This window comes from Micropterus salmoides, unplaced genomic scaffold (assembly GCF_014851395.1).
Source record: "Micropterus salmoides isolate LMB-PRFRI ecotype aquatic unplaced genomic scaffold, ASM1485139v1 Ms_hic_scaffold_10, whole genome shotgun sequence".
In the NCBI taxonomy this organism is placed as follows: domain Eukaryota; kingdom Metazoa; phylum Chordata; class Actinopteri; order Centrarchiformes; family Centrarchidae; genus Micropterus; species Micropterus salmoides.
The window spans coordinates 28,441,154-28,464,663 of NW_024040041.1; the positions used below are offsets into that span (position 1 = coordinate 28,441,154).

At 40.6% G+C, this 23,510-nt stretch overlaps 3 protein-coding genes across 4 annotated transcripts in view; 2 read left to right on the forward strand and 1 right to left on the reverse strand.

The window, feature by feature from the left end:
• LOC119894253 (amine sulfotransferase-like) overlaps nucleotides 1–7,854 on the forward strand; it is a 32,209-nt gene extending 24,355 nt beyond the window's left edge. Inside the window, exon 6 of the mRNA XM_038706916.1 lies at nucleotides 4,697–7,854. Coding sequence (XP_038562844.1) covers nucleotides 4,697–4,806 — 110 coding nt within the window. The 3' untranslated portion in view covers nucleotides 4,807–7,854. The remainder of the gene's footprint in view (nucleotides 1–4,696) is intronic.
• Nucleotides 2,477–4,488, forward strand: LOC119894337 (amine sulfotransferase-like). Its single transcript, XM_038707033.1, has 4 exons — nucleotides 2,477–2,703; nucleotides 2,815–3,020; nucleotides 4,195–4,289; nucleotides 4,447–4,488. The coding sequence occupies exons 1-3, from the start codon at nucleotides 2,562–2,564 to the stop codon at nucleotides 4,198–4,200; spliced, it is 354 nt and encodes a 117-aa protein (XP_038562961.1). The 5' UTR covers nucleotides 2,477–2,561; the 3' UTR covers nucleotides 4,201–4,289; nucleotides 4,447–4,488.
• A 6,490-nt stretch (nucleotides 7,855–14,344) lies between the features above and the next one.
• On the reverse strand, nucleotides 14,345–21,253 carry eif3d (eukaryotic translation initiation factor 3, subunit D). Of its 2 annotated transcripts, none has more exons than XM_038707063.1 (16): nucleotides 21,149–21,253; nucleotides 20,099–20,224; nucleotides 19,967–20,012; nucleotides 19,596–19,732; nucleotides 19,392–19,477; nucleotides 19,163–19,235; nucleotides 18,805–18,920; nucleotides 18,561–18,693; nucleotides 18,313–18,460; nucleotides 17,209–17,339; nucleotides 16,963–17,048; nucleotides 16,592–16,721; nucleotides 15,871–16,013; nucleotides 15,547–15,739; nucleotides 15,370–15,463; nucleotides 14,345–14,451 (listed from the first exon to the last, which is right to left on the reverse strand). In XM_038707063.1, exons 2-16 carry the CDS (start codon nucleotides 20,219–20,221, stop codon nucleotides 14,438–14,440), a joined length of 1,653 nt encoding a protein of 550 aa, XP_038562991.1. In that variant the 5' UTR covers nucleotides 20,222–20,224; nucleotides 21,149–21,253; the 3' UTR covers nucleotides 14,345–14,437. The 2 variants fall into 2 exon arrangements, with proteins under 2 accessions (XP_038562991.1, XP_038562981.1); XM_038707053.1 differs by having other exon boundaries at nucleotides 18,805–18,926.
• Between the last annotated feature and the right edge of the window lie 2,257 nt (nucleotides 21,254–23,510).

The following is a 23,510-nucleotide window of genomic DNA, read 5'->3' on the forward strand; positions in this document are numbered from 1 at the left end:
ATTTCTGACCTTTTAGTCCCATACGCACCAGCACGTACCTTGAGATCCTCGGGCAGAGGTCTGCTGTCTGTTCCAGAGTCTCGACTGAAAACTAAAGGGGACAGAGCGTTTGCTGTCAGGGCCCCGAGGCTCTGGAACAGCCTGCCCGAGGAAATCAGGTCGGCTGAGTCAGTGAACTCTTTTAAGTCCATTCTTAAAACATACTTTTATAGGAGAGCCTTTCCCGATCTTATTTGACTTTATTTTATCCCTTTTATTCTATTTTACATTTATCTTAAACGTGTATTTTAGTCTTTTCAATGTTTTCATGCTTTTATCTTATTGTTTCTATATTGTTTTTTGGGTATTATTGTCTTTACACTTGTTAAAGCACTTTGTAACTTGTTTTTGGAAAGTGCTCTACAAATAAAGATTATTATTATTCTGCTTTTTGGCTCCCCTCTTCTTTACTAAGTTATCGCTCTCTTTTTTGTGCATGTAACCAGTTTGCAAAGTGAAAAAGCCCAAAGGGAGTTCCCATCTCCCACAGAAAGCACTGGTCTGAACTGCTTGAAAACAGCTCGTTTGTAGTCCAGCCGTTTCCCTTCCTTCACTGTGATGTCACAATGAAAACGCATCATAAAGCTTGCCAAGCGGCAAGCGGGGTCAGGCACGCCCTCAGACCAAGCTAGTCTGAGCCGAGGCCCTTTGATTTTAGTTAAGAGCCTTTTCCACTGCATAGTACCAGCTCGACTCGCCTTTGTTTGGTTTTCCATTGTAGAAATGTTGCACATGTACCTGCTTCCAGGTACTTTTTTCCGTATCACCTCACCTCCGTTGAGGTTCCAAGCGAGCTGAGGGATACTAAAATGTAACGTGAAAACACGACAGACTGCTGATTGGTCAGAGAATCGTCACTATTCACTGCATCATCATTGCGTGCACCAGACAGAGGCCAGCAAGGGAATATATATTATACAGTTTTCATATGGAATTTCATCACTAAATCCCCTTCTGAGAAGTTTTGATGTGAGAAATCAGCTGTGTAGATTTCGAATATTGACAGTTTTACGAGAAGTGACGGCGGAACAGAAATGTGCTTGAATATTTTCAGAGTTGAAAAGTGGCTGCGGGGGAAGCCTGTGCCAACCCGCGGGAGGAGCGTGTGAGGCCGGCCAGCCGCCCGCTCACAGAGCCCTCTGCTCCCACCGTCACACAGACCGCTGCAGCAACAACGGCAGAGGAAAACACAGCTGGAAGGTTTTCATACCGCTTATCTGTCTTTACATTCTGAGTAATGTTGAAACGTTTTAACTTAAATAAAGAGAAAGTTGTGTGGATCACTGGTGTATGTGTCGCGTTGAGCATTACATCGCGGCAGTTGTGTGTGGCGTCACTATGACGACAAGCTACTTACTATCTCTGGGTACTATCTGCAATGGAAAGCAGGGCCGATTAGAGTCGAGTCTATCGATTTTGCGCTATGGTAGTATTTTTCGGTAAGGCAGCATAGATCGTCAGAACACCGGCAGCAGTTCAACGTTTAGTCCTAATAGACGATGCAATTCCGACTCTGTTTGGGCCTGGAAATTCACAATCACAACCTGTAAGTATGCTTTATTGGTTGTGAATTCTATTTAAAATAAACACGGCAATGTAACTTCACAGACTGTTCAAGTGCGGAGTTGTTGTAAACGCTGGCTAACAGCTAAAGTTATAACTATAATGCTAATGTTACACCTGATGTGAAAGCTACTTAGCAAACGTTTAAATTGTTTGGCCAATTTTTATGTAAAATTGAGTTGAAATATGGTGATTTTTGTAACTTAGTGGTTTATTGTAAGATGTGGACTTGTGAGTAACTTATACCATCTGCTAGGTTACGGTCGCAGTCTTAAGCGGCTTTGATTTGGATCACACTACCTTGTTTCTTACGATCCGCCCTTCTATGCTTCTGATTGGCCAGTAGTGCTTACCTGGGAACTGTGTATGTGCAACTCCCAACAAAGATTTTGTACAAGTAAGATGCATCACTCTGGAGCTCAAGAGCGGAGCGTACAATACACAGGGTGAAAAGAGGCGCTGCAGCAATGTGCAGTATGAGAAAAATATGGTATTTTTTGAAAATTAAACCATGTAAACCTGTTCTGATACAACCCCTAATTAAGATTTTGAACCTGAAAATGAGCATAATACCACCTCTTTAATTAATTTTGATGGTCGGGGGACAGACACCGTCACTATTAGGTTTTCACTAAGTAACTCCTGGAATGGAGGAGCAGAGAAGTGTGTTACACTGTGACTCTGCCTCCTGGTCTCAACTCTGGGTTGTCATTGATTTGGTTAGTTGGCCAGATTTCTAGAAATGAGAGCTGCTCCTTCCCAAGTGGGATGGATGCCGTCTATTCGAATCAGACCAGGTCTTCCCCAGAAAGTCTGCCAATGATCTACAAAGCTCACATCGTTTGCTAAACAAATCAAAGTCCAGCTACTGTACCTGTGAGATGAGAGGATTTTCTGCTCTTCTCTAGTCCCTTCAGCAAACATTTTCCTCTAATTTATTTCTGTATTTCAGAAGGAACATGGAGCAGATCACTGACTTTCTCTACAGGTATAAAAACTACAACTTTGCCATTGGTCCCACCACTGCAGAGTACATTGATTCACTCCAGAGTTTTGACATTCGAAACAGTGACATTTTCCTCGTCACTTATCCAAAGTCAGGTCAGTGAGACAGTCTCTTGAGACATTATTTGTCTTTACAGTTTTGTCCTGGCTGGGAGAATATTTTCTGATCAGGCATGACGTCTCAATTTAAAATATGTCCTATAACAGGGACTACATGGGTTCAGCAGATCATCATCTCCATCTTTGAGTTGGACGGGAGTCTGACTAAATATCCAAACAACTTTGAGCAGATGCCGTGGCTGGAGTACAAGGTGGATCCACAAGATTACGCCCTACGACCCTCTCTACGGCTCTTCGCCTCTCACCTCACCCCGGTTCTCATGCCTCCGGGACTGAAGGACAAGAAGGCTAAGGTCAGTGTTGTATTGAAGCCCAAACCTGAAAAATATATTGAGGAAGTTAGAATTGATAAATCGGATAAGTCAAAATTACGAGAAGGGTTGCAACTAATTAATCTGCCGATTATTACCTCCAATAACGGATTCATTGTTTGGTGTCAGTGTCAGAAAAACAAATATTAATATCCCAGAGTTAATGTTATAAAATAGAAATTTGTTCAACAAATCCAAATCCTAAAGATATTCAATTTACTATAACTAAATACAGGGGAAAGCAACAAATCCTAACATTTTAGGTTATGGGACTGTCTTCACCAGAAAAAAATAAATAAATACTATAGGTCGTTTGTGCAGCATGTTATTATGACCCATATTTATGTTTATTGTGACCAATAGTGGCCGTAAAATCATAGCAAGGAGGAAGTTTGGTGACATATAATAGATAGGCATGGAGGAGATAACAGTATGTAGTGGTTTTATCTCTGGGCTGATTGTTGTTTGTCAACATCGTCTCCTTTTACCACTTCACTGAAGTCTTCAGCGGCCTGGAGACTCCCAAGAACTTTGACCACTTTTTTGAGGAGTATTTGATGGGCAACGGTAAGGTGCCTCAGAGTTTGGATGATGGCGACCAGATAAGAGTGCAGTGCTGCGTATACGTTTTAAATATACAGATAACCATCTGATCTTGAAGAATTTACAGAAATATTAGAAAAAAATTTGAATGTTATGTTAAAAAGTCTGGATTGTGCGTTTGTGTTGACAGAACCTGCAGACACATAATTTGATCATTAACATTTTCATGTATAATTTAATATTGACAATATTAGCAGCACTTTAGATATGCAGTTCGTTTGACACCTCTCAGCCTCCATACATGAGCTAAATGCTAATACGCTAAGGTTTAGCAGGTGTAATGTTCAAGACATTCAACAAAATCATTAGGATAAATCACCTGGGCACCATGGACATCTGAATCAAATTCTGTGTCAGTCCATCTGGTAGATAAGTTTAAGTGTCTTTTTCTTCAATTTCTTGGCACTTATCCAATCACATCTCACATCCAATAGATGTTGAGATCTTTCAGTCCGGACTATGTATTTGCATGCTACTGGGATACATATATTCAAAAGATGCTTGATTTTTAAATAAATTGGTAAATTAAGGGATACATTATACCTTTATACAGTTTTAGGATCATCCTGGTTCGACCACATCAGGGTGTGGCATTCAAAGAGAGACGAGTACGACATCCTCTTCCTGACCTACGAGGACATGGTTTTGGTAAGATGTGTTTTTGGTGTGAGGAAGGGACATTTTTTACATCCATTTTATACCATGAATTTAAAATGCCACTTTCATTTGAAAATAAAACTCTAATAATAATAATAAATTCTTTGGCTTAAACTTGTTCTCTTTTGGGTTTCTGTTTCTCTTTTAGGACCTGAAGGCGGCAGTTACTAAGATCTGCATTTTCTTAGGGAAGAAGCTGAGTGAAGCAGCCATTGAGCAAGTTGTAGAGAAATCTACATTCAAGAACATGAAGAAAGACTCAAAAGCAAACTACGATTTTCTGTTACAAGAGAAGCTGAAGGGAGACTTCATGCGCAAAGGTAATGTAACATTACTGCAGCTCCTTTTCAGAAACATGTAAACAGATATCAGCTCTAGTTCTTGTTTTGTCATTACAGGTAAGATCGGTGACTGGAAGAACACCTTTACTGCCGCTCAGAGTGAAAGAGTGGATCAACTCCTTCAGGAGAAACTCGGTGACCTGTCTCTGAAGTTCATCTGGGAATAAGCAGAGCAGCCGCACCAACAGGCAGCAACAGATCCAAAATTATCTGTTTGTCTAATACCATTGATGTTAAGTTTCATTGTCATAATTTCTGGTTTGTAACACAGCCTCCATCACAGGCTTTCGACATATAGTAACATATTTAGTGCTCTGGCTTTTTAACTCTTCAGCCACTAAATGCTTTTAGTCATTTATCCATTTGCTGTATTATCTTTTTGCTTTACAACTTTACTTTTATCATTCTTTAAAACTAAAGTCATTCATTTTTTATATTTTTCCTTCCAATTTCTACTCTTGGTGAATTGACTACAGATAATTTCTTTGCCTCTGCTGTGAGTTTTCCAAATCTCAAAAACTTTAGGTACACATAATTATTTTATCTCACTTTTTATCCTCAAACTATGTGTATTGCATTAGTGTATATGTCCTGTCTCGGTCCTCATCTTGTGGGTCTTCGGATCCACCTTCTACATCTCCCCCTCCCAAGAGTATTTGACCATATAACACTTCAGAGACGTTTTAAGGAGGAGACACAGCACTCAATCACATCCTCAGTACAACTCTATGGGGAAAACCCTTACCGCCAAAGATGGTGGTTTACCCGTCTTTTCCGCTAGCAAGCCAATCGTCTGCTTTTAATAGCCACAGTAGGAAACACATTTCAGCCAATCGTGTAGTTCCACTAATATAAGGGTCTGTTATACTTGTACATGCGTAGTACAAGTATAACAGACCACCATGCAGACCACCATGTACTACCACGATTGCATACCACCATGCATAGAAGAAGGATAACCGGTCGGGAAAACCGCTGTTTAACCCTTATTTTGCAAGCATATCCAGCTGCAGCTCGCAGACGTGACGGAAGTTGAACTTCCAAATATGGTTTGTCCCAGAAGACACCTCACACAAAACATTATGAAGTTACAGTCGAATGCAAAAGTTTAGACAGCGACACCCCTGACAATTTCCATGATTTTCATTTATAAATAACTGGGTGTTTGGATCAGCTATTTAATTTTGAGCTATCAAATAACGGAAAGACAGTAATGGAGCATTCCTCCTAGTAAAACATCTCCAGTTCAGTTAGGTTTGATTGTTGCCGAGCATGCCTGCTTCAAATCACCCCACAGATTTTCAATGATATTCAGATCTGGGGACTCGGATGGTCACTCCAGAACATTGTACTTGTTCCTCTGCATAAATGCCAGAATAGATTATGAGCAGTGTTCTGGGTTGTTGTCTTGTTGAAATATCCAGCCCCGGCGTAATTTCAACTCCTCTGATTGCTCTACATTATTCTCAAGTATCTGCTGATATTGAGTGGAATCCATGCGACCCTCAACTTTAACAAGACTCCCAGTATCAGCACTGGCCACACAGCCCCACAGCATGATGAAACCTCCACCAAATATTACTGTGGGTAGCAAGTGTTTGTCTTGGAATGCTGTGTTCTTTTGCCGCCATGCATAACGCCCCTTGTTATGACCAAATAAATCCATCTTTGTTTCATCTGTCCACAGCACCTTCTTCCAAAATGAAGCTAACTTGTCCAAATGTGCATTTGCATACCTCAAGCGAATCTGTTTGTGGCGTGGGTGCGCTGAATTGTTGAACGATGCACAGTGACACCATCTGCAGCAAGATGATGTTGTAGGTCTTTGGAGGTGGTCTGCTGGCTGTTTGGCCTATCCAATATTTTACTTGGTCTGCAACTTCTGGCCTTAACAAGAACTGTGCCTGTGGTCTTCCATTTCCTCATTATGTTCCTCACAGTGGACACTGACAGCTTAAATCTCTGCGATAGTTTTTTTAGCCTTCCCCTAGACTGTAATCTTGAACAATCTTTGTTTTCAGGTCATTTGACAGTTGTTTTGAGGCCCCCATGCTGCAACTCTTCAGAGGAGAGTCAAAGAGAATTGGCCACCTTAAATACCTTTTCTCATGATTGGATGCACCTGTCTATGAAGTTCAAGGCTTAATGAGCTCACCAAACCAATTGTGTGTTCCAATTAATCAGTGCTAGTAGTTACAGGAATTCAAATCAACAAAATGGCAAGGGTGCCCAAATTTATGCACCTGTCTAATTTCGTTTTGATACATATTACACATTTTCTGTTCATCTAATGAACCTCATTTCTCCTTCAGTTATCTGATAGATCAGAATGAAATTGTTGATCCAAATACCCAATTATTTATAAAGGAAAATCACAGAAAGGGGTGCCTAAACTTTTTCATACGACTGTAATCTTGGCCCACGTACAAAGCGCTTTCTTGAGAGACCAAAAACAGAACTTTAATTATAATTCTGAGAAGTTTTGAGGCGAGAAATCAACTGTAGATATTGTATATTCTTGTTTTACAAAAATTGATAGCAAATGGAAAAATCTGCTCAAACGTTTTCGGAGTTGAGAAGCTCCGCAAGTTCCGACGGGTGTCAATATTATATAGCTGCAGTACCAAAGGCTGCACAGCAACACAACGAAGGTTAACCCTGTCTGCTAGCACAGCCGATGTGCGCAGCTGTAGGATTAACCAGTCAACATGCATAAAATCAATAACTTTATGGTTTAGGCACACACATACACACGTGATGGTTAGGGTAAGAGTAATAGGCTTCGGGGGGCTGTCATTTAAGAGCACTTTGGAACAAATAAACAACAAACAGTAGTATGAAAGGGGACTCTCATTTCAGGAATTATAGTATTTGTATACTATACTATATAAACTATAGTACCACAAATATGAACACATAAAGCGTTGCACATTGGCTTCTGGGATGAACCATATATGGAAGTTCAACTAATGTCACGTTTGTCTGTGGGCTGCAGCTGGACCCTTCTCTTATTTTGGCGCAAAGTCGTCTCTGAAGTTAGTCTGACAACAAGCAGAACAGCCGCACCAACAATTCATTGGCACTGCGTCTGTATGTTTTACTCCTACAACGGTATCTGCTAATGTGTAAAATGATATGCATCTCAAAATGCTTTCTGACCCATGCTTGAACTGAACATACATGAGCAGAGAACAACAACAAAAAAAAATTAAGACTAGAATAAATAGCAACTAAAATACAAACCTTAAAATAACATAAGAACAGGCAGCTCAGATAAAATCAGGATATGCTTTCTGATAAAAGTGTGTTTTAAAAAGAGATTTAAAAGAAGACACTGACTCTGAGAGCCTTACTTACTCGGGCAGGTCTTGTTTTCTCGCTTTCCTATATGTAAGATGAAGGCTTGCTGCGTCCCTGAAGTCCACTCCACACTTCAGTTCTTCTCATCACTTCTCATCAGTTTTCTATAAGTAAATAAAACAGGATCAATACAGAGGCTGTTCTAACAAACATGTTCTCTAAGTTAAAAGAAAACTGTGCAAACACCAGAAAATCACTTTTTACATCCGTTCATTTGATGTTCGGAGAGTTATTATGTTTCCTGATAACGTGCAGGGACATTTTAATTTTGAAGTTTTTAATGAAAGTGAATTAGGGCTAGGTGATAAGGCCAAAATAAATAAATCTAGATTTTTGTGTTTCTTGTTATCAGCCTGATATCAGTTTCTATTATGTTTTAAAGCCCCTTTCTTGGCAGTCTTTGGTTATTGAGTTTCTTGATAGCCATTGTGGTGGCTTCTTCCCTCGTGAAAATGCAAGATCAAGATGCAAGAAATAAACCTCATTTAGACTAATTAAAGGTTATATATTAAATTATTCACAAGATATTTAAAATTATATGGGTTACAAGGCTTAAAAACAATAAAATGCCATGACAATAAAGTTTGTTTGAAATTAATGAATCCAAATCATAAAAGATATTAGACTAATGTTCTGTCTAGAAGTATTGAGCTTTCTGGAGAAAAGGTCAAATTATAATATTACCAGATGGACCGATGGCGTCACCTACTCCCCTGCAGGTAGAGAGAAAGTCTGACTCCCTGTTCTCAGCCATCAGTAATATACTTATACTCATGGACTGTGCGCACACACAAACAGCTCAGTGTCAATTTTTGGCTCAAATTTGAGTTTTTATCAGTGGTTTTCAAAACATAGTACTTTCTAGTCATTCTGGGTTCTGGCTTTTTCCTTATCTCCAAGGTATTATATAAACTGTTTGGACTGGCTGGACACCTGGATTTTTATGGACTTTTATGGAAATATCCTTCTTTTGATAAACATTTGTTTCTCAGCCAACCTCACTCAGGTCAGAACAGCATGTGTAATCTGTAAATTTCACCATAAAGAGATTATATACCTACGTTTAAACTGAATACATTTCATATACACATGTATCCTCTAGCATGCATGCATGTGCGCATATACATACACCACCAACAAGCATTAATGGGGGGCATGGTCGCAGCCAAAATATACACTTATATACCATTCAAATTCATCCTCTGTGAACCATGAATATCTGTGCCAATCCATCCAGTAAATGTTGATATATTTCACAGAATAAGTGAAAACTTTGACCTGCTGGTGGTGCAACAACAGTTTTGTTTGTTTAGCACCTTAGTTTACCTTTTAAAACTGTCTTTGCCGCATTTGCACGGTATCCTGTCTGATTTATCATTGTCAATTTAGTAAAATATAAAACTAGTTCAAGTTTGTAAAAAACTGTTTCTCTATTTATCTACTCAAGAAAAGGCAGAAATGTCACTATAGATAATTCCCACTCAAACTGTTTTTTTTTCATTGAAAATCCATGTTTGCCTGTCTATCACTAAAAATAAAATAAAAAACACTGATGATCGACATTAAGGAAATAATGTGAAGGCCTCACATCAGTATTTTTAACTGGTTTTCTCAGTGTCTCTACATGATATTTCATGAAGTACTTACACAACATGCTCAGACTCCAGAGGGTTTTCAGAATAAACAAAAAACCAACACTTTGCTATATTCCAAGCTTCCTGTTGGTGTCAGTGTGCATCAGCATCACCATGTCATTTTTCTGGGGCTTTAGAACAGAGGCTACTCGCAATAATGTTACTACATATTGTTTGAAGTTCACATAACATGACGCCCTCATCGGGATGTTTCCATATGAAGTGGCTCTGAGCTGCATTTTATCAGAGATGCTGAAGTTAACATTTGTGTGTTGTGATATGTGGGGAGGTTTCCTTCTGATCAGAAGTGTTTTCAGTTTTGGGTTTCCACCTCTGATGAAGAGCAGCGCGCTCGTCTCATCCATATAGTCCCAGACGGGCTCTGTGTCTGTCAGATGGTCTAAAGGGGGTAGCCTGCTACCTTGTCAGCAGAGCAATAACGCAGGGTAATGCACAGAAGGTAGATTTTGTTAAAATATTTTGACTTCATTCTCATCAGATTGCAATTTTATTCTCATAATATTATGACTTGTCTCAAATATTATTCTTCAAATGTCAGAGAAAATGTGGGAGAGATTCTAAGTGTGCAGTTTTAAACATGAGCAGAAAAGCTGTTGAAACACAGGAGCTATTAAAATCCAGGAGTTTCTAACCCCGCCCCCATATTAATATTATCAGTGTTAATTATTATTAGTAATTATAAAAAGTATGTAATGAACATGTATTTATATGGCCTATGATATTCAATAATTAAAATGTAGCTCAATGATTTATAGGTAAAGTATAAGGGGTAAAAACATTAGATTTCTGGGCTGGGCTAAGCCGCCTGTCAGGATGTGTGTGGTTGAGGTTGGTGGACCCAAATGCAGGACACAGAGCGGAGCAGGTACAGTTCAAAGGGTTTAATTCCAACAAAAAGGGTGAGCACAATTACAGAAAGTGGCCAAAACAAATCCAAATGAAGGTATGGGGAAACACAGATCCAAACTACAGGCAGGCAAGTTTACAGGCAGATATCCAGGACGGAACGAAAAAAATCAGAAGACAGAGCATTAAGCTACAAACTACATAAGACAGAGCAACAGCATATCACCCTTTGTATGAACCCACCCATTTTTCACCTGCCTGGAACAGCTTCACAAATGAAAAATGCAAAAGTTTGGTGATGTTGATGGGTCGCAGGCTTGAGGCAGTTATTGCAAGCTAGGGTTATGCCACCAAATATTAAATGTTATTTACTTTAAGATTATTTGTTTGTTATTTGTCTGGGTTGTTGCCCTCCTACGGCCTCCTCCACGTCTCCTGATGTACTGGCCTGTCTCCTGGTGGCGCCTCCGTGCTCTGGACACTACGCTGACAGACACAGCAAACTTTCTTGCCACAGCTCGCATTGATGTGCCATCCTGGATGAACTGCACTACCCGAGCCACATGTGTGGGTTGTAGACTCCGTCTCATGCTACCACTAGAGTGAAAGCACCGCCAGCATTCAAAAGTGACCAAAACATCAGCCAGGAAGCAAAGGAACTGAGAAGCGGTCTGTGGTCATCACCTGCAGAACCACTCCTTTATTGGGGGTGTCTTGCTATTTGCCTATAATTTCCACCTGTTGTCTATTCCATTTGCACAACAGCATGTGAAATTGATTGTCAGTCAGAGTTGCTTCCTAAGTGGACAGTTTGATTTCACAGGAGTGTGATTGATTTGGAGTTACATTGTGTTGTTTAAGTGTTCCCTTTATTTTTCTGAGCAGTGTATTTAGTTATAACGTTACACTGGTTTGTGATTCTGCAGGGTGTGTTGACTTACAGTAGTTTAAGCTGTCACTGATTGCATTGTACATTATGGTTGTGCTCTGTAAGTTAAAAACAGGTTACGGCTTTATTGGTGACCATGTAACTTTACAGTATTATTTAGTTAACTTTACACTGGGTTTGAAACTCAACAAGGTTTGTTAACTTACATTAGTTTATAAGCCATTGACAGTCATTAATTGTAGACGCATTGTACATTAGGCTAGATGGTTGTACAGACAGATTTATTGCTGATTATGCAACGTCACAGTTTTATTGACTTACAGTATTTAATAAGCTGTCATTAATTGTATTGCGCATTACATGGTTGTGCTCTGTAAATGAAAAACTGGTTAACAGTATTCCTTCTAGCTATGAAGTTTTATTAGCAACCTGGATTGAATGCAGCAGGTGATACAACATTCGTAATAACCACGAGACACTTGAGACTTGACTTGGACTTGTGAGCTCTGGCAAAACATTGTATGTGCAATAAACAATCACACAGTTGGATAACATAACACATAATCCATGCATTCCAAGTTCGTGTGCTGTGTGACATGTTGACGGGCATGTAATTAATTCTTTTTCATTTCCTTTGCCAGAGCCTCTCATACGGCCTGCTAGCAACACTGTTCGACTGGCCGATTGTGTTTTTGCAAAATATGTAGTGTGTGTTCTTCAAAGGTCTGTGTTTTTGTGAACTGTGAAATGTGAAGGCCGCAGCCTGAGAGCAACAAGACTGCACCCTAAAGTTCACTGTATCTTTCAATAAACATCTTAAACTTTTGTTCTGGTTAATTGACATGTCACATATCTGTCCACTAGTGTGAGAGATTTGTAATACCAGACGTAACCATTAAGAATAATGTTTGTTGTTGTTGTTGTTTGCAAGCTAGATTAAATCAGTTTGAACTCAAATTGAGCAGAAAGGTCCACACACCAATTAATCTCCTACCGTTTGTGTTTCTTGATATCAGCCTGATTTCTGCAGACAGTTTCTATAATGTTTTAAAGCTGGATTGGATTGAGTGCTTCCTAAGTTAAAAGTAAAAAAAAGACAACAGTATTAAGTCTAACTTTAATCTATTCTGTCAAACATTGACCAACCCTTAACCGCACTGTTCTGTTCTTTGGTTATCTTTCTGTGGTCACAATATTCCCATTCTAAAGTTCCCGGCACTAGACAAATGCACACACAACTTTTGTCTGTTAGCTAACATCCATGCATGTTCCCATAAATGGAAATGTTGTGCAGAAACCATAAACTATTTTTAAAGCTATTAAGTAATACACTAAATGTCCAGTTTCCTAAACGTTTGGCTGGCTTAAATTTCATCACCATCAACAAACATTCATGGGGGGTATTGTCGCAGCCAAAATATATAGGCCTACCTATATACACCATTCGAATTCATCCTCTGTGAACCATGAATGTCTGTGCCAATCCATCAATCGACAATAACAGTCAGAGGATCACCAAAGAGCCAGAAGGCTTTATATTCTGGGAACCCTAAATATCTGTACAAAATAAAAAACACTGATGATCGACATTAAGGAAATAATGTGAAGGCCTTCAGCATTTCTAACTGGTTTTCTCAGTGTCTCTACATGATCTTTCATGAAGTACTTAAAACAACATGCTCAGACTCCAGAGGGTTTTCAGAATAAACAAAACACCAACACTTTGCTATATTCCAAGCTTCCCGTTAGTGTCAGTGTGCATCAGCGTTGCCAGGTCATTTTTCTGGGGCTTTAGCCCCAAATGTTTTGACTGTAGCCCCGAATGTAACTCAACAAAAATATTCTCCATATTAACATGCAATAATCTTCATAACGCAGGTCTTCAAAGAACAGAGGCTACTCGCAATAATATTGCTACAAATTGTACTGCAGTTCACATAACGTGACCTCCCCACCGATTCTGCCGATCTGCAGTGGTTTTGGATCTGGACCTGGTGTAATGTGGTCAATATGCGAAAAAAAGCTGTGAAATCGTCCTTCAAAGCATTTTCACAAATTGAATAAAAGGTTTCACAAATCTGAAACTATGTTAGATTGAAACTTTAGCCTCTGTGGAATAATGTAGTCCAGATTTGAGATCTCTAGGTATAGTGGTTTTGGATCTGGACCTGATCTAATGTGGTCTACATACGGAAAAAAACCCGTGAAATTGCCCCTTTTTTCATTTTCACAAATAAAATAAAAGTTTTTTCAAATCTCAAAAAGGTGTTTCAGACAGTGTTAAGGCTTTGCCTAAAATGCATTACAGCTTCCACAACAGTAAGAGGTGCAACAAACAAAGAATCAGTCGCTCAGCAACGCAAGTCAACTTTCCCCTTAACTGCCGAATCGGAAGCTAACTTCAGCGTCGTCTCCAGTACAGTACATTAGTTTGTATGACCAATATTGCCTTGGCTAAATTTCAGCTAACTTATTACATTAGCTCAGCTCATGAGTCACGCATGCAGCTGTGTGCAATCAGGAATAAATATACTGTATATTAACTTATGTTTAAGAAAAGCACCCCAGAAAAAAGGCACTTTTTATGCCTGTCTGCAGAGAGTTTCTTTTAAGTTTTAAGTTCAGCTGGGAATAAGCAGAGCAGCCACACCAACCATTCATTGGCCGTGAAAAACTGCAAATATGTGAGCAGAAAATTAATAAATGCAGTTGGCCAATCTGTTGTCTTTACTGAATGTGAAGAATAGTGGAAACTTTGACCTGCTGGTGGGGCGACAGGAAAACTAAGTGGAATACCAAAGTCAGCAGGCTCCGTCCTCAGGGGACCGTAAATATCTGTTCAAAATGTTTTACAAAGTACATAACTACAGTTCAAAGTTGCTTTCTGACCCATCTTTGGACTTCTGTTCTGGGAAAACCTGAAAATATGTGAGCAGAAAACACTAATAAAAGCAGTTGGTCATTCTATTGTCTTTATTGAATGTCAAAAGAAATTCATTTGTGTTTCTATACGTAAGGTGAAGGCTTGCTGGGTCACTGGAGTCGGCTTCAGTTCTCTTCATCTAGAATGAGAAGAGGAGAAAAGAACAGTTTCCTATCAGTAAATAAAACAGCATCACTATGGAGGTGTTTCTAAAACACAAAGGTTGTAAGTTAATAGAAAACTGATAAACCTGTTACTTGGAACAGATGCTTAAATTTATGCTCATACCAGGAAGAATACTTTCAAGAGTGCAGGGAAATTTTCATTTCCAAGCTTTTAATTGAAGTGAATTAGGACTGGGTGACACGGCCCAAAAATAAATTTTGATTACGTTCAAGTTGATTCACGATTTCTAAAAAATGACTAAAAATAATATATTTCAATCATGTTTTATGTGCAAGATAGTTGAGCATTAATAAAAATACCTGCACCACCTGCAATTAACAAATACAAGCTAATTAATACAACTATATACAGTTATTGCTAAAACAGACATCCACGTGTTAAAAGTATAAATAAATCATGTGCAATCAATCATCATCGATGTTTTTTGAGCCTGATAGCTTGAGACTGCTGTTAGCGAAGCAGAGATGATATGCACCAATGACAAACAGCTCAGATGCGAGTGTTGGCCAGAGCGCCACCTGGAGTCCTGACAAACTGCGGCAGGTGTGCTTTTAGTGCAACACAGTCGTGACTCAAGACAGCTAATATAGGCAGCTATCATTACTTGTAGACTGAAAATAAACTTTGTTGTGTACGTTGTATTAACAGTTTTTACGATGTATACATTTTACAAATTGAATCAATTCATTATCTTGCGCGGCCCAAAAGTGAAAAATAGCGATTTCCCAGCCATCAACGGCCATCTTTAAAAACAGCAGCATCGTGTTCGGTGTTACTGAAACTCTACAGAATCAAAAACCATCAGGCTGCAGCCAACGCTCACACTGTAAATGTACATTATATCAAAGTAGCAGTAACAACTGAATCTCACCTTCTTCCTCTTCGTCCTCTTCATCTTCCTCCTCCTCCTCCTCTTCATCAGAGCTGAAGGTCCCATCGGGCAGGCTGTACACCCGAATCACTTGCTGTTGACAGAAAACACAGAATATCAGCGCCGCCACCTTTAAAACAAGGAGTATTTATGAATCAAAGGTAATCGACGGCTCACCTTGTTGGGGTCCTTGAGGATGAGGTACTTGCCCTCGTCCAGCTTGCGGCAGATATCGATGACACAGCGGAGGATGCCCCAGGCGTTCTCCATGCTCAGGTTGATCTGGCTGGCGAACTCGTTGGGTTTGAACTGCTGGGTGCCCAGGATGACGTGACGAGCAGAGTCCTTTGCGTGGTATCGAGACACATACCTGAAAAACACAGTGATGTCCAAGCTTCTTAAACACAGGCTGCTAAAGCTAAATGCTACGATAATGATCTTGCTTCCATCTTCTGTAATCTTCCACATACTCTCATAAGATCACTTGTGTGCGTTCCTCACCCCAGTTTCAGGTACTCTGATCCAGCCAGCATGGCGCAGCAGGTCCAGCGGGCCAGTTTGTAGCTGTTGTTCTTCAGCTCAGTGGCCAAGACGGCTCCTCTCTGAGAGTCCAGCTTCTGACGCCAGTCCACCCCGTTACAATGCTGATCGTGATAAAACGAAGCAACAAAAGCGGTTTAATGTAATAGTAACAACTCAAGTGACACTAAAAAGGTAAAAGGGTCTGTAGTTTTGGAAATAAAATTCACTTTCCTGACAGACATGACTCTTAAAGAGTGTATAAACTTGAAATATATATTTGTACAGGCCAAATACATGGCATGATAACCGTGGATTATCTACCATGGGGTATACTGTGAAACAGCTGCAACCCTAGACCTAAATATCTTTTTTGGACTGCCACATTATAATAAGAACTGAAATTCAGTACCAGTCTTCCGTTTGTGAAAACACAAACATAGTCTGGCACAGGTTGCTGCTACCATGTTTGTGTTTTTATGGTCCATAAAAATCAAGATTACTTGCTGAGGTCTTGACTCCCTCTTGTGGAAGCAAACAGAACAACAGAAGCATTTGGGCCACTGGATATTTAGCTTTAGAAACAGACTCGTTGTTAAGTTCAGTCAATATAACTATTTAATAAAAGACAGCAAGAATTAAAAAACACATTTGAACGCTGAAGATGAAACCACTAAACCAGTTTCCTCATGCTGGCTCTTACCCTGGAGTCCCACTCGTTGAGGGTCTTGATGTTAATGAAGGACACTTCTCCGTTGGCACCGGTCATCACTCCATCGTGCTCACAGCGGACAATCAGATCAATGTCTTCCCCGAGCTTCCAGTGACGGTATCTAAAATAAAAACACAAGCAATCAGCCTGAGAGGAACCAGCTTGTACATCCAGTGACAGCAGAGTTTCATTAACGCTTCAACAGCTCACCTGATAATAACTAAATATTCCACAAACAAGTAGCTGCAGTCTCTTACTAAAGTACTTTATGCTTTGCACAGGATTACAGATACAAGTTTGATTTAAGTTACTGGATCTGACTGAGGTGGCAGTAAACTAACCAGCAGGGTTCAGTGCCTCACCTGTAGGCTACAGATGCCACCTCGTTCTTGTCAATATCCTCCTCCACAAACGGGTTGGGGGCAGGAAACTTGTGACGCTCGCCACCCTGAATAAAAGAAAGATGTCTGTTAGATGTCTGTCAGTTAAACATGAGGCAACAGCCACTAGCTGGTTAGCTTAGCAGAAAGACTGGGAATAGAGGGGAACAGCTAGCCTGGCTCGAGGTAGGGGATGTAGGGGTTTATATTTTGTGCGTGTGTTCTCACCATGCGTAAACACTGCTGGCTGAAGTTGTGGTTGATGTATGTGGCCTCCATCGCCAGGTTACGAGGAGAGTTGAAGGAGTTGCCCTCATCCTGCGGTGGCTCGTTGGCGGTCTCGCTCACGGTAAGCAAATCTGAGAGGAGCAGGAACAGATGCTACAGCGTTCAGTGTTGAAGCAACACAACAGTGAGGTAAAATGTGATGAGAGATTATAATCAGGGGCCATTTTCACAGAAATGTGTCGATCTAATAAGTCGCACTTCAGAGATACCCAGATCTCGGGCGATCGAGATGTTGTGGCTTCACTTTTGGGGCGCTGTCACGTCGTCCATTTTTACTTACACTCTATGCTTCAGACTGATGTCTAAACTCATAAGAAAATATGAAACAGCCCAGTTCTTGATAGGGTTGGGTACCGAGAGCCGCTTCTAAGTTGGACTACGCGGACCTATCGTCACGTCATTTGTTTCGCAGTAAGTCCAACAAAGCATGAAGAAGAGAGTCCTTCTGTTTCCATTCTTGGAGCATGGCGGACGGCAGCCAACGCTCCAAAGTTTGGCTTACGGGAAACGAATGATGTCTACAAATTATTCCAATATATATTTTTCTTACATGCGAGTCCCCGGAGTCACCCCTTTAGTACAGAGACTCCTTTCACTTTAACCATGAAGGGGAAGATAAACAAAGAGGAAGAAGGTCACCGAGCGCTCACAAGATTCGAAGTGAAGGTGTTTGAAACAGAACCGAAATAGGACGATAACCGGATTCAATAAAGAGAACCAGAATCAACAAAATTGAAACAATAACTCTAGTTCTTGACCATCTTAAGTAGGACTAAATTTCTTGTGAATTCTGGGTAAACTAAATAACAAAGCTGAACTGAGCAACCATGTCAAAATGTTTGAGCTCTGGATTCATCAGCTACAAGAACATTTTACAGGGAAAGTTCAGCAAAGAGCGTTAAACACAAATTATAAGCCATGTTCTGAATTTGTTCTTTTCTTTTTTGTCATTTGGTGAAGCGGGCTTCACTGATTGTTACCCTGCAGAACAAGATCTATCTGTGAAAGCAGCCGCTGGTGTCAGCAGTTCTGTCAAAGCCTCACCAAAGTCAGAGTTGTCTCTCTTGTCAAAGAACAGCTTGTTGCCGACTCTCTGCACGATGATGTCCCAGGAGTTGACTGAGCGCGTGCAGCACATCAAAGTGGCCAAGATGGCATCGGTGGCAAACACGTTACCCTGAGTCTTAGCCAGCTGGAAAGACAGCAGAAAAACCATGGCCATGGCATTAAAACCACAAACTTCAGATTGTTTATGTTAAGTGGAAGAGCTGATTATGTAAATGACGGCGTACCTTGCGGATGACAGGATCGTCAGTGGTGGTGACCGTGTGGAAGATCCTCTTGATGCTTTTAAGCTGCTTCTCATTGCGGGTGGTGATCCGGTCAAAAGCCTTATCATAGTACTCCAAAGCGCCGCAGCACTCACTGGAGGAGAAACAGGAAGTGAGGGTGGAAAAAGTGCATCACCTTCTCCATCCCCCCGCCAACGAAACAAGTTTAACGACTGCTGGAAAAGAGCAGGTCGGTTCCACTTACATGTCAACGGGGTCAGCCACCTCCATGTATCTCATCTTCATCAGTCTGGGGAAGTCCATCTCCTCCTTCACCTCCCAGTCGCTCCTCACCTCCACCGAGGAATCTCTGGGCTTCAGCTGGGCCTTAAAGAAAATGGACAGGGGGAGAGGGCGGGAGAGGGGGAGGGAAGGGGAGGGCGTACGAGTGGAAGAAAGGAAAAACATCCAAGTTAACAAAAAAACTCAATATAAGAGTCGACCACACAGAGACTTTCTTCACTCACAGAATACGTTCCTTCTGATAACAGTTAAATCGATCGATTAATCGTCTAATCATCGCAGCTGTAATCCAGTAATTAAGTCGGTTAAGCGACGAGTACCTGAGATTTCTGATCCCACTTCTGACGGACACCAAACTGCTTTTGGAACTTCTTCTGCAGGCGCATACGATCCCTGAAAAGACAAAAAACCTGAGGTTAAACTAGAGTCTTTACGACCACAAAATGTGCAGATGGGATCTCGTGCTGGCATCCTTCAAGAAGAAAAACTGGACAGACAATCAGCTGAAACAGGACGTTTCCTTAAGGCAGCGCTGTGACAGAATCTCACCTCTCCTTTTGCTTGGCGCTCTTAGGTAGCGTCTGCATGTTGAACTGAGTCATGTTCCTGCGGTCCTTGTCCCGGCGCAGATTCCTCTGTTAAAACAAGCATCATCGTGTTATGGGACAAGTTGACATATAATACGCAAAACTCACATTTTGAGGGACACATCTGAGGCGCAGGGTGACATTCAGGGGCTTTTGTCTGTCGTACCTGAGCAAACCTCATGCGGTTCCTCTGGTAGGCCGTCTTCTGCGTCTTGGCGGTGTCGACCAGCTGGAAGCTCGTCTCGTCCTCCTCATGGAAGTAGGCGTACTGACTACCACCTCCGAACTGAGAGGAATACTTATCTGAAGATAAAATAAATACATTATTTCATAAGAAATGATTCTGAAACAATCAGTCTCTTTAATTTTACCAACTAATCGTGGTTAAAATATTAACACTTACATTGAATCACCACACACACTTTAACAAGTAAAAAAATAAATACTACATAATATTTTAGGTTAGAGATAAATCTGAGTGGGCAGCCTCAATAAAATGTACACATGAGGAATATTTTGTATAAATATATTACTCACTTGTGTATCTCTTGTCTTGATAAGTCGCTCCAGTCCAGTCAGCAACCTGACAAGAGAGAAAACGCACAACGTGAAGGTTACGTGGATGCCTCAGGAGATAACTTTATAAGCATGTAATGTCAGAAAACAAACCTTTCCAAGACGATCTCCTTTGCTGAAAGGCTGGTAGGGCATGTCTTTAAACTTCTCTGGGACCGCACACGGACCCCATCCGGACGGATTGTCCTGGATCACGGGGGCGTTGAACTTGGCCATGGCCTGAAGTCAAGAGGGGGAAAAGACAGACTTCTGTGACCAAACAAGTCGCCTGAAAGAACGTCCATACAACCAGATAACCACCGTAAAAGCAAGGTATTTTCTTTAACTGCGGAGGTTGCACCTGTCCCAGACATGCACAGGGTCTCAGCCAATGAGCAGCACAGATTTCTCCAGCAATGCACTAAAATAAATAGGCGCTGGTCAGCTTGCGCAGTGGGCTAGTCATCATTGACCCCTGAGCATGCAACAACAAGTTGGTACAAACTTTTAGAAATGGGAGAATTAGAGTAACTTTGTAGATTCATTAGATGCCCAATTGGCCTTTATTGATCCGTGAGAGTAAAGGAGCAGATGGGTATGTATCGATTAAAAGGGAAGTCAAAGAATCAAATCTCACGAATAAGAAAATAGGTTTTGTTTTACTCCTTATTGATGAGCTTTTTAAACAAACTGGCAGGCGTGACATCGACCCTTCATGATCACCTTTATTACGCCCTAAGAAGACTTTGTTATAGTTGTACATTTTCAAACAGCATCTTTCATCGAGCATCAGCTGACATCTGGCACCACTGGCTAACATTAGCTTAGCGTTAGCGTCACATGCTAACAGACGTTGCTGAAGAGTCGCGACTGCGTCATAAAATGGATTTACAAGAACCAATAAAAGTTATATCAAGGACGAAGAACCAGACATTCATCTGGCTCAAGGTCTGGATCGGGGATTTTGTGCGGGTCTGGCTCAGTTAGCTAACGGTGGCTAACTAGCCAAAGCTAGTCATCTTGCCAGGTGGCCGCGCTAGCAATGCTAAGCTAACTGGGAGGCAGGCTACGTACAGTTAAACAAGACCCGCTGCGGTTTATCTCAACACACGACTGAAAGCTGTAACTTTTCATACATCTGTAAACGTTTCACTGGAGACTTACCGTAAATGATTTGACACCTTATCGGTCCTCTTAATCGAGCCGGTCCTCCAACGGTGCAGATCTCCGACTGACCGCCGGCGTGAAAGGAAGTGGCGAGTTGCCGTAAAGCGGAAAACGGAAAGCGGTTTTTTTTATTATAAGTGCAGCTGTCAAAATGCTGATGGTGCAGTCCACCTGTGGTTGTATTACGGGGCAATAAGGCTTTTTTTGTTATAAATATATATATTTATGAACATATGTAGTATGTTTTATCTAATGTGTTTTCACGGATAAACTCACAACAGTCCTACAAGTTTGAAAGTTTTATTTTGAAACGATTCGCCGGATGTGTTAGTATGCTATTATGTCTTGCTTTACACTTTCTAGAGTCGCGCTGCATTCATGTGGCGTCGGAAAAATCGGAAAAATTCGTTCCCTTCACCATCACATCAACAATAGTCTGTATAAAATAAATCAACACAGTGTTGGTGTAATGATTCAGTTATTAACAGTACTCATGTTACTGTTGCTGTTTGTAATAACCACACTAGTAATGATTAACACATAATAATTCACACTGTTAACCACGGTGAGCAGCGGCGTTTATAAATTCATATTTACCTTGCATCAAGACAGACACAATATCAACTGACATTTCCGAGTAAATCCTTCAAAATAAAACAGTCAAGCGTGACAACCGCATTTAACCTTTCAGAGAAAACCACCAAATAAACCAGCCGCAGGTGACAGGAGTATTTTCTGGTCACTAGCAACAATGAAAATAGAAGTTAACAAAGCATTTACAAAGGAAGTATATTATTAATACAGTTACCACTAATACTAGTACTAACAAGAAACTGGGGATCCTTATTTATCTCTGTCTAAATATATAGATTACATTAAATTACATTTACATTTATTCATTTAGCTGATGCTTTTATCCAAAGCGACTTACAATTGCTAAGCACGTCAGAGGTCACAGGCCTGTGGAGCAGCTAGGGGTTAAGTGTCTTGCTCAGGGACACAATGGTGGATGTGTCACAGTCATAGCCTGTATATAAAAAGGTCACAGTGGCGAGTTGAACCCGGGTCTCTCATACCATAGGCATGTGTGTTAGCCACTGCACCATCCCTACCACCAGATTAGAATTTTATTATAAATATTAATATTATCATTGTTCTTATAATCAGAACAAACCGTTTTTTTAGATTGCTCAGTTACAGTTTTTAACAGTGACCACTAGAGAACAGAGAGAGACAATTAAAATGATAATACCATGATCGTTAAGCACCTCAAGTTAACAACACCTGCACATAATACTTATTTATTCCAGCATCCTTTGCACTATACTCCATTGCACTGTGTACAAGTGTACTTAGATAGATAGATAAACTTCTTTGTCATTTCACCTGGTATTTCAATACGCAGAGAAATGAAAAGTTGTATCTCATCAGCTACTTTTGTAGCATTTTGCATTTAAAGGACAATAAGAATAAATAACCCAGTTAAAATATGACCTAAAAACACATTCCTAATAAAAACACATTCCTAATAAAAACACATTCCTAATAAAAACACATTCCTAAAAATAGAGAGATAAAAAAAAAAACAACACAAACAACAATCAGTACAATTCAATACACACTAAGCAGCCAAACTCACAACAATGTTTCATACTGTAGTCCTTTTGTTGAATTTTAAAGTTTCACCTGTACTGTCTAGGTGACGTGTGTGTATGTGTGTGTGTGTGTGTGTGTGTGTGTGTGCGTGCGTGCATTGAGGGGGATATGTGATCGGGATGTGGCAACAGTCCATTTGTGATTCTCACGGCTTGTGGGAAAAAACTGTTCAGCATCCTGCTTGATCTGCAGCTTCTGTACCTCCTCCCAGATGGCAGGAGGGAGAAGATGTGATGAGATGGGTGGTTTAAGTCCTTAATGATGGAGATGGCTCTGTAAATGCAGCGTTGCTGGTAGATCTCACTTAGGTAGGGGAGTGGAGCACCAATGATCTTGCTGGTTGTCTTCACGACCCTGTTTAGTTGTTCTTTTTCATGGTCCACACAGCTTCCAAGCCAGGAAGTGAGACCATAGGTCAAGATTTTCTCAAGGGAGAAACCTGTTATTGAAACAACTCTTAAGTGACCGATATTGATGTCACTTATTAATGACAGTTATACCTATTTTCACATGTTGGTGTTGTTTTATTTTATACTGACATTAAAGCTGTTAACCGCTGATTTAAATGTAGTGGTGCAGTTCCTCATTGCGACCACTGGAGGGCGGTGAACACTCACGAGTCTAAAACACACTCAACTCCCGCAACATCAAGATCATAATATCACTTCCGGTGAACACTTTCAAAATAAAACAATCAAATAAC

Excerpts from the sequence above, each read along its gene's own strand:
- LOC119894337 (XM_038707033.1), top strand. The coding sequence starts at position 2,562 with ATGGAGCAGATCACTGACTTTCTCTACAGGTATAAAAACTACAACTTT. Across the intron at positions 2,704-2,814 it reads CGTCACTTATCCAAAGTCAG|GGACTACATGGGTTCAGCAG; the intron begins GTCAGTGAGACA and ends GTCCTATAACAG.
- eif3d (XM_038707053.1), bottom strand. The coding sequence starts at position 20,221 with ATGGCCAAGTTCAACGCCCCCGTGATCCAGGACAATCCGTCCGGATGG. Across the intron at positions 19,236-19,391 it reads AGCGCCAAGCAAAAGGAGAG|GGATCGTATGCGCCTGCAGA; the intron begins GTGAGATTCTGT and ends TTGTCTTTTCAG. Across the intron at positions 18,694-18,804 it reads GTGGCTGACCCCGTTGACAT|TGAGTGCTGCGGCGCTTTGG; the intron begins GTAAGTGGAACC and ends TTTCTCCTCCAG.